The sequence below is a fragment of the Pinus tabuliformis genome, chromosome 4_2 (genome assembly GCF_031772625.1).
Source record: "Pinus tabuliformis cultivar Carrire ecotype Pingquan chromosome 4_2, CPIR1, whole genome shotgun sequence".
Lineage (NCBI taxonomy): Eukaryota > Viridiplantae > Streptophyta > Pinopsida > Pinales > Pinaceae > Pinus > Pinus tabuliformis.
In genome coordinates this window covers 351,529,301-351,540,153 of record NC_142304.1, presented here as the reverse complement: position 1 = coordinate 351,540,153, position 10,853 = coordinate 351,529,301, and the positions used below count along the sequence as shown (strand labels likewise).

General features: G+C 35.0%; 1 protein-coding gene across 4 annotated transcripts; it reads left to right on the top strand.

The window, feature by feature from the left end:
• The first annotated feature begins 3,830 nt into the window (after nucleotides 1-3,830).
• LOC149169365 (uncharacterized) lies at nucleotides 3,831-8,945 on the top strand. Of its 4 annotated transcripts, none has more exons than XR_016259382.1 (4): nucleotides 3,831-4,217; nucleotides 4,309-4,391; nucleotides 8,412-8,508; nucleotides 8,606-8,945. XR_016259382.1 is itself a non-coding variant. In XM_089427075.1 (4 exons), the coding sequence occupies exons 1-4, from the start codon at nucleotides 4,081-4,083 to the stop codon at nucleotides 8,647-8,649; spliced, it is 348 nt and encodes a 115-aa protein (XP_089283201.1). In that variant the 5' UTR covers nucleotides 3,833-4,080; the 3' UTR covers nucleotides 8,650-8,945. The 4 variants fall into 4 exon arrangements, 3 of the variants coding, with proteins under 3 accessions (XP_089283199.1, XP_089283201.1, XP_089283200.1); XM_089427075.1 differs by having other exon boundaries at nucleotides 3,833-4,217; nucleotides 4,322-4,391; XM_089427074.1 differs by having other exon boundaries at nucleotides 3,833-4,217; nucleotides 4,322-4,391; nucleotides 8,412-8,945.
• Nucleotides 8,946-10,853: the final 1,908 nt, after the last annotated feature.

The following is a 10,853-nucleotide window of genomic DNA, read 5'->3' as shown; positions in this document are numbered from 1 at the left end:
CAAAATGATGGCAGCTATATTATATTGTTATTGTATGTAGATGGCATGCTTGTTGCAGGATCTAACATGCAGGAAATAAATGTGCTCAAAAGAAAATTGGCAAATTCATTTGCAATGAAGGATTTGGGAGCTGCAAAACAAATCCTTGGTATGAGAATAACTAGAGACATGAAAAATCGTAAATTAACATTGTCTCAGAATGAGTACATACAAAAGGTGTTGAAAAGATTTAACATGCACAATGCAAAACCAGTTAGTACACCTTTTGCTAGCCATTTCAAACTTAGCAAGGAAATGTGCCCAAAGACCCAAGAAGACATGGATTATATGTCTAAAGTTCCATATGCATCAACAGTTGGAAGCTTAATGTATGCAATGGTCTGCACAAGGCCCGATATTGCACATGCAGTGGGAGTTGTAAGCAGTTACATGAACAATCCAGGAAAGGAACATTGGATGGCAGTGAAATGGATTCTCAGATATTTGAAAGGTACCACAAATCAAGCATTATGCTTTGGTGGTTCAAACATCTCCCTACAAGGATATGTTGATGCAGATATGGCAGGTGACAGAGGTAACAGGAGGAGCACTACAGGATATGTATTTACTGTTGGAGGAACAACTGTCAGTTGGGCTTCAAAAATCCAAAGTGTTGTTGCACTTTCAACAACAGAAGCAGAGTATATTGCTGCTACAGAGGCTAGTAAAGAAATGATTTGGTTACAAAGGTTTATGGGTGAATTGGGTAAGGAGCATGATATGGGCACGTTATACAGTGATAGCCAAAGTGCCATTCATCTTGCAAAGAACTCAGCATTTCATTCCAAGACTAAACACATACAGCTCAAGTACCATTTCATATGATCAGTGTTGGAAGATGGAGAGTTGAAGCTGGAAAAGATACACACTAGCCAGAATCCTGCAGATATGCTAACAAAAGTTGTAACCAGGGAGAAACTGAGAATATGCTCAGTTTCAATTGGTCTTCAAGGATGACGATGAAGATGAGAAATAGCCAAGTCCAAAGAGGAGTCATTGTTCAGAAAATGGAGCAACGGTGGAGTTGCTACAATCAGTCTCCAATTGGGAGATTGTTGGGTGTGGAGCCTGATTATCTTCTATATTCAAAGGTATCGCCACATTGGACCCCAGTTCGAAATGGGGGCGGCAACGCCGCCTGTAAAATATTCGTTGCAGGGGGGGTCTGGGGGGGGGGCGGCTGCGACCTTTGGGAGCCCCCACCTAGCAGGGGGTTTCGGGGGCAGCACCCCCGAAGCTAAAAACAGCTGTAAAATTGCCTTGTAAAAGTATAGTAATTTCTAGTCAATCTGGGTCGTTCATTAGGCGGATGATCTGACGGTAGAACTTATGTTTAGTTTAGGGTTTTTTTTTTTCCCTAGAAGGCAACCCCTCTCTTTGTATGAGGGCATTGTATTTGAGGCTATGTGATAGATGTGTATTTTGTGAGCGAGAAATAGAGAGGTGAGACTGTGAGAGAAAACAGAGGATATTACAGCGGATCTGCTGTAGGTTGTGTCTCTTCATTTTGCTGGATAATAGAAAGGAAGGACTGGCTGTTCGGGGTGGACATAGCCCAAACTGGGTGAACCACGTATATCTGTGTCTCTCTTGTTTTATGCGCTTTCTGTGTTTATATTTTCTGCAATATTTTATGTGTTCCATTGCTCCATAATATATAATTTTCTAACACTTTTTTCATGTAGCAGGGTCCATCGAAAGTATGCAACATGGGTACTCCTTGGATGCGGAATCAAATTCTGTATCCAACGAGTGTTTCTGCTCGAAAGTTGAGTAAACCCATATGGAGATAAGTTGAAAAAATATTTTGTCATTTTTCCTCTAAAATTTGATGATGTAATCTAATCTTATTTATTATTTCCACTATTATTTTATAATTTCCTTAGGAGGCCCATTTTAGACCTCAAAAATCCCCTAATGGTTTCTCTAACCAGTCCATTCCAACTAGTATATCATATGCACCTAAAGGCAGAATGTTCAAATCAGCTACGATTTTCTGTCTTGCTACCTCTAGGGAGCAATTTACCACCTTAGCAGCAACCCTTTGCTTGGCCCCAGTAGCCAGTTGCACCAGCCAAGGGGTTTTAAATCTTATTTTTGGTAAGTTACATAATTCTACCAGTTTTGGGCTAATGTAGCTCAAGCTTGCACTTGGATCAATTAAAATGGAAACATAATGTTTAGATAATTTACCTTCCATTTCTATCATTGTAGGTTGATATTCAACCTGGCCATCGTCCAAAGTTGCGTTAATCCGTGGAATATTCCTGGCTACATCCCCAACTGTGGAAGCTTCTTGAATGTTAGCAACCTACTCGATATGAGTACGGTGAGGACAATTTTTGAAATAATGAGGTTTTTTGTAGCCCCAACACTGTAGAGGTGGTTTTGGTTGCTAAATGGTTTATGTTCAACTTGCCACTTCTGATTGCTTGTTTTCAGCCTGTTGTCCCATTCTCTATTGATTCCTCCCAACCACTTTTGTCTGCATTTTCCGATTCATGTTTTTAACATTGGGGGGTCTTGTCCCTCGAAAGTTCTGGGAATTCCTTTGACCTTTTCTGTTTAGCCCCCCCTTGTTACCTTCCCCTTTTTGTTTCATTTGTTGGTAACAAATTCGGGCCTTCTGAATGGCTTCATCCATTGTTTTTGGGTAGTCAAACTCCAGTTTTTCCTTCATAAAAATAGGCAAGTTACTAATGAAGTGTTGTATCTTAGATTTTTCCTCCCTAAGGTATGGAACGTACCTCAGCAAGGATGTAAATTTAGTGATAAACTCATCAATAGTTAATGGGCCCAACCTTAATCGTAGAAGCATTTAGTTAAATATTTGTCTTTGAAATACTTCTGAAATTCATTCCATGTGACCTCTTGATCATCAATTCCCCGAACAGCTTTGACCTCCTCCCACCATAGGGTGGCCTTTCCCTGTAGCTGAAAAATAGCCAATCGAGCTTTCATATTATTATCATATTCATATACTTGGAAATATTTATTCAAATTAATTAGCCAAGCTTCAGCAACTTCCTCAACCTCTTTGTCATACACCAGAGGTCTTATCTTCTTGAATTCCCCTTGTAGTTCAATTTTTTGCTTCTTAGGACCTCTGCCAAACGAGACATTATCCGACCTTCTTTCTTCGTCATTATGTCCCCCTTCTGATTCCTCATTGTATTCTTCATGACGAAATGTCTTTGTGCGGTTTCCATTTCCTGCACTGGGGTTGGGTGCCCGGTGATTTTGTCAGTCTGATAGACTTTTTAGGATCCTTTCTTGTTCCTGTCATAGTCTTTCATTGTTAGCCCTGAGGTTGGTCATCTTTGCACGCAGTTGTTGAACTGTCTCCAACAATGTTGCATTTTCCTCTCGAGATTCCTCTCCCAACTACACCCAAATTTTTGGGTTGGTTTCCATATAAGGTACATGGCCCCTTGTTCGTGGTTCGGTTCCGCTCCGCATATTTATTTATTCTCTATGCACAGTAGCAATGTTGACAATTAGTTTACCCTACTTGGCCACAATGTTGAACATTGGGCTCTGATACCACTTGTCACATGTACGTAGATTCATGAACTATTTTTTTTTTAATTTCACCACACATTATTAATCTCAACATGACAATATAATTAATTACAGTCTGTTGAAAAATAACTGTTAATTAGCACATAGTACAGAATTATATTGGTAATGCATGCTTCCGTAAGTGATTAATTAGATTATTAAACAAGTCTAGAACTATTTAATGGGTGTCACAGGCCATAGTAAATAATGGTATTGACTCGTATGTTGTGGGCGGCTCTCGATAATTGTGAGGCACACCTCCAGATAAGCTTCAATTATCGATGCCACACGACAATCGTTTGATGAAGACCTCACCCAAGATTCATCCTACGGTTGTGATTAACCACGAAAGGATTAGGGTAACCACATTGTCGGGTCACTGCAGACATAACTCATTTGGCTCCTTTTCGTCGGCTCTAAAACCCCCATCTTCCAGTTGCTTATCCCAAGCTACAAAGGTGTGGAAACCTGGTGAGGTTAATGTTTCTCAGCATTCTGACCTTACCCGACATCGAACTACTCAGGGAACCCTATTTTTCCCATTGGCTTGGTTGTTGTGTTGTCAATCCGGTTATGATATTTCTCGCAGGGGTGTTCTTCCTTCACCACCGGCTCAGGTAAGCTCCTATTTTGTTTGTTTTTCATCGATTCCCATTTACCTTATTTTTTGGGCTACATATTTGCTATTAGACTGACCCTAACATATAGGTTGTTCCTGCAGGTGGGAAGGGAATTCACCAGGGTCGTCGGCTCCTTTACACTGTCGCGAAATGTTGGTTGCTCATCTCCAGGTTGGCCTTCTAGTCACTCTAGTTTCTATGCTTACCCGTCCTCAGAGGACCTTGGGTAGATGAACTGATTGGGGAAAACCTTCTAGGTTAAGACCCCCATACGCAAGAATGGTATTTTCCTGTTTAATTTTTCATTGGGGTTTGTTTTACCACCAGCATTCCCTGGCGAGATGCCAGAGGGTGGCTCCGAGCATTATCGCTAAGGATTTTGAATTTACTGAATTGTTAACTGTAATCAAACTATACATTTTAAGTGTTTTCGGTGTTGATATGGTTACGTTGGTTGCAGCTCTGTTGTATGTAAAAGATACTCAGATATTGTTTACATAATTATCATATTTTAGTTTATGGCTCTGTTATTTACTTAGAGAGAAAGATATATCACATCCTCTTAAGTTTTGTCGTTCTAGGTTTCTGCAAAAGAAAATTCATGTTACAAGGACCACTCGGGCCCCTACAAGGTCGAGTTGAATCCTTTTGAATAGAAGCCTGGGGTTATTCGAGTAATCATCCCCATTCACATGGGTCCGAACATTTGTGACTATCAAATTTCTTAATTATATTTACGAATGGTTCTCATTCTTCTTTTCGCAGATAGTATTGTGCTTTATCTGGGTTCATAATTCAATTTTCTTCCGACAAGGGGCTTATATTTATTGCTTCAGTGGCAGGACTGTTCTTGTTATTGGTTTTCCACATTTCTATATGTAGTGAGTGCATTCCTTTTATAGTTTTAGTACATCTAGTCCTATTTAAATGCACAGTGTTCTCCTTGGGTCTAGTTTATTTTTTTCGTCAAGCTGTCTTGACCAAGACCCCATGGTTTTTGCTAGAATTTGTAATTTTTCTAGGTTATCGAGTTACCCAACTGCCTTGCATGTAATGGGTTGTGAACAGAAATGGAATTTCCAAATCCTGTTCACCACCAAGATATTGCTTAATTTATTTTGTATTGACCAAATGATCTCGCACAACCTTCTGTTGATGTTCCTGAGACTAGTTCATTTCTGTGGGCAAGGATTTTGTTAATAAAACACAGTTCAGGCATTGTTGATCCCTTCTTAGGTTACATACATGTACAATTTTCCCTTTACTGATTATTGATTGTTTCATAAGGGAATGTATCAAAATTACTGCTTATTTCCATGTTATTTCCACACAATATCAAATTGTGCAACTCTTATTCTTACACAGGAAACATGATTCTTTTGTTTTAATATTAATAAACATTGACCCTAGTCTTACACAGGAAATATGTCCTTTTTGGTTGTATTTAGAAAACAGAAGCATGCCATCTATTTCAGTTCTTCTGTATTTTTTTAAAAGAAACCATAAACACTGCTGTGAGATATTGTTGCACAACTCTTTCCTATATAAGGATTTACTATTCTAATTTTGTCCTCAACAGAAATATATACTATTGGATTTGTTCTATTTTGTTCTTAAACAAATAATATATATATATATATATATATATATATATATATATATATATATATATACATATACTATTTGATTTTCTTTCACTTTCTCAGTCAGAGTTGCAAATCTATAAAAAAAACACAACAAATACAATGATGTAAATGTATTAACTATACCAACCAGAACTAGGAAGTCTCTCCTCCCAACCACGAGACCGGAAATGACATCCAGTCTCCCCCCGAGCTTCCACTCATCCAGATAGTATAGGTTTCAATCCTGAGTTGTCTAGTCTCCAAACCTCAAGACCCCCGGTCCAGTTTAGAGTCCCAACTTGCAAGGATTACTTCAAGGGTTCCACTGGCCCAAGTCCAGCTCAGGAACTCCTTAGAAACAACAGTATTCTTCTCACCTACACATCGTCTTATGTCAAGTATGGGTTTCCTCTTCCATCAGGTCTGGGTTTCCTCTTCCTTTTCCCTCTTGTTCCTCCAGCTCCATTCTTTTTCTCCCCAAAAGCAAAAAAGAAGCACTGCCTTCCTTGGAACTATCATTTTTCTATGAGGGGAAAGAGATCCAACTAACCTAAATGTCTCGAGAGTTTTCTTTATTCAGTGACATATATTAAAAAAACTTTTCTTGTAATATTCAAAAACTTAACCAAGTTTGAGTCACTACATTTATTTAGTCTCTGTAATTAGTTCCCAGAGTTCATAAAAAAGTAAATAATGTTAAATTTATAACATGAATTCATGAAAATCTTATGGACGTCACACTTAATTATACTTGTAATCAAATAGTATCTATATTTACGCAAAACTTTATATATTTATATATATATACAATTACATTAATATAAGGAACAATCAAGACTATGTTATTATTACATAGTTTTCTTTTTTATTCTTTATATTTTATTTCATTACATATAATAATTAAAAAATATTATAGATTTGATGGTTCTTTATTATTTAATTAATATTTTGACTATATTTTTTTTTACTTGTATTTAAATAGCTAGCATAGATCCAGATGGATCAAATCTCTCAAGATGCAACATTTTTTTAGTGCAAAATTTGAGGAAACATTTGCACCTCAAGAGATTTGATTCCTATTGGCTCTTGTTAGATCTAGAGTTAACATGGATCTTTCGTATTTCAACACTTAATAAAACATTTTAAATAAAGAAATTTTTAATTTTCACTGTTTTTTATAGTAAAATGTAATAAATTACACATTTTACAATGGAAAGTGAATATATATATATATATATATATATATATATATATATATATATATATATTATTTTATTTTATTTTATTTTATTTTTCTCTATATAAAATTATGAAATTTATAACTGATAGAAAAATATATATTTTTGTTTTAAGTGTTACATATCTCAATATAAAACAAATTACAAATCACTTAGTATCAATAATATTATGTTTACAAGTCATTTTTGTTTTAAATGTTTACATATCAACTAAATATAGAATAAACTACAGATCATGTTATATCAATAATATTCTTTTATGATGTCATTGTCAATTCCATAGTAAGTAGTGAAGGAAATACATCTCCCCATAATAAAAAGTGATTTATTTTTTTCATTTTTAATTTCTTTAACTCTATAAAAATTTAATGTAAAATTAAGGTGAAAACTGAAGTATTTTATTTATTGTTGATATTGATTTTATCCACTATTAATATTTTTTAATTTGTTAATGTAAATATTAAATTATTATTTTTAGATGTAAGGTAATGTAACAACATCTCCTCATATTATGTTGTAAAATGCCTCTCAACACAATAACAACAATTCTAATACCACACTATGCAAAATTACTCTTTTATTAGTATTGAGATGAAAATGATTAATTTTTAAAAGTTATTTTTCTTCATTAAATTTAATAATAAAGAATATATATTTTTAAAACCTATTAAATTTAGAGACTATTTATCATCTATCTACATATTTTTTAATTTTTTTTAGAGTAGAGTTATTCAGAAATCATGTCATTAAATCTATTGAAAATGCCAAAAAGGAATCTTATTCAACTAAGACATTCACTGTGAAATTACTGATATTTCGTTTCAGTGGCTACTTCAACATTGTTGTATATGTTTAGGGTTTTCTTTCTCAAGAAAAGGTATGATCTGAATTTTCATTTTCATTCATTGTCTTATTCAACATTGTTGTATATGTTTAGGGTTTTCTTTCTCAAGAAAAGGTATGATCTGAATTTTCATTTTCATTCATTGTCTTATTTAGGAATTTGTTGTAGCACTGGTTTGTCTTCTAAGGTTTTTTTCAGTGTGATTGAGAGGTTGTTGTTGAGGGTTTTTCTATTTCTATATTTGTGCTAATAGTTTCCAGTAAATTAACTTTTGAGAATCGAGAAGTTTGGCTTGTATAGTGTTTTTGTGGGCAGTATTAAGTAAAATCCAAACATGTTGATATATATGTATACACATATATTTAAATGGTGTATATAGTATATCTATACTCTGTTTACCTGTATTAATACTCTGTTGCCCAATGCTTATTATTTTCATTGGAGGCATGCCATAGTAATACAATCTAAAACCTAGATTTTGCAGGATCGTCACCTAGGGCATGAGGCTGTTGCCCGAGCACGTCGTGAGAATCCAGCGAATGACAAAATCTCCAACCCAAGCAATGACAACACTGGTGAAGGTGAAATCAGCAGCCCCAGTCACAGAATGAGGCAGAGATTGTGATGATCCAGCGAATGACAAAATCTCCAACCCAAGCAATGACAACACTGGTGAAGGTGAAATCAGCAGCCCCAGTCACAGAATGAGGCAGAGATTGTGATGACGATCATGGGATTTTTTTCACTTAGGAAATTACCTCCTCTGTGGATCATAGAAGAATTATTATTTAAAGGTAGAGAGTTATTAGCACATGGACAGAGAGATTGGCTTCCTCTGTGGATCATACAGGAATTATGATTTAGAACTTCAGAGTTGTTAGCATAGGAATGGAGAGTCATTAGTATATGCAATGGATAAAAACCATTGAAATTTCAATTTTACATGTAGCTTCTCATGTGAAGAGAGGCAATGTCTACTGTAGAAGCAGTAATTTCAGATTCCTTTCTTTGCGTTTTCTTTTTTGTTGTCTTACCTTCGTATGGAGAGGAAGCGGAGAGAATTGTTTTACTAAAAAATAAATGTTGTTTAACTTGAAATCCACACAGGATTTGGAGATTAGTCACATCCTTCTCCTCAAGATTTTCATTAATCAAGATCTTCATTTAACAGTCACCCAAAGAAGATATTTTGGGGCCTTTTCCAGAGAAATCTATTGAATTTTTTTTGGTTGATTTTGATTAAAATATGAAGAGAGATTGAGCGAAATGTATTTTTAAATCATTGAGTTAATAATACTCAAATTTAAATTAAAAAAAATATATTCAGGTAACAATGTCAATCTAAACCATTAGACAGTAAATGTTCAAAGTTTGCTTGTGCATGGTAAAGGGTGAAAATATTAAAATGGAATCATGATATAAGCTTTGGGAATTACATATCTGAGTGAAAATAAATAAACAATTGAGCTTCTAAATGGCCTCTAGACTCAAGAGTCCAAAAACATCATACTATTAACCAAATGAGTACATAACTCATTAACATCATGAATTTGAAGTTTACTTGCTCTTGGTGAATGGCTCCAAAAGCTACTGCCATTCAATTTTTTAAAACAGTTGGCAGGGGCAACATGGGGCAGCAAATATGTTTCAATTAGTTGGCATCATTAACTACCCTATTCCCCTTCTATGTTTCCATATTTGAATCACATAATCCCTATCTCATGGTGGGTAGTTTGTTGTTGCTTCCCATTTTTTGTCCTCTCTTCCAGTTCTTCAATCGTTCTCTGGGAAAGTGAATGGCTAGATTATTGTTTGCACAACATGTATTTCAGTTTTAAGACACTGGTATCCATACCTTCTTGTACTAATGGAAATTTCAAGTCTTCTATGATCTAGAACTTTAAGTACCTAAAACTTTCAATTTCTAAGATGATATAGAATTGTAGTTACTTGATTTATTCATTAATATGCAATTTCTGAACCTCTATTCATAGAATTGTCTACCCAGAATGTATTCATTCTTCTAGTGCAAGTTCTTCGCGATTTGGACATATTGGGCCCTATGTAAAAGGCATTCCCACAAATGAACCATTTATTTCAATTATCTAACCTTGAAAGGCTAAATTGTGTCAACTGAATCTAGCATATCCCAACAAAGTCCAAGAATTTATCAGGGGACTCCACACCACAGTACTAATCATATAGAGACATGCTCTAATTGTATAAACATTCAGTGGTTCATAAGATCTCTTTGATTCACAAAATTGAAGAAAAAAAGAGTGAATCAAAATTGAAGAAAAAAAGAGGAATAGACTAACAAAAAAGAAAAAAAAGGCTTACTGTACACTATAGAGTAGCAATCACTATAAAGCTTCAAAAGCCAAAGTATTATAACATGTTTTATGTATTTTTATTCTATTACAAAAACCATAGCAGGTATGTAACTCGTATTCATATTTCTAGTAATATAAGTTACATAAGTTGTACTTTAACCCAAAAACAAAATGAAGGGGAAAAAAACTTTGCACAATAAAGATGAACACACATGGACTAGTTATCGGCCAGCTAATGAAGCTGTAAAGCTTCAAAAGCCAAAGTATTCAAACATGTTTGATGTATATTTATTCTTAAAAATTCATAGCAGTTATGTCACTCTGGTTCATATTTTAAGTCATATGCATTGTAACTCTGGACAACAAAGGTGAGGCCAACAAGCGCAACTTTGGATATAATACTGGAAAAATCCGTATTAATTCATAACCAAAATTTGTTATATGAGTAAAGATTCTGTTGGATCTGTCCCGATTAGAAAGCAGAGTGGCTTAATTCATAACCATTCAATGGGAAAACACAGGTCAATTGTGGAATAGAAGAGACAAATAAATTAAACTAACTGAGGTGACCATTTTAGGTGTCGATAATTATA

What these genes read in the sequence shown, in the direction of transcription:
- LOC149169365 (XM_089427073.1), top strand. Translation starts at nt 3,882, where the DNA reads ATGCCACACGACAATCGTTTGATGAAGACCTCACCCAAGATTCATCCT. An exon ending in TTCCTTCACCACCGGCTCAG is followed by an intron (nt 4,218 to 4,321) that starts GTAAGCTCCTAT and finishes TTGTTCCTGCAG; the next exon opens with GTGGGAAGGGAATTCACCAG.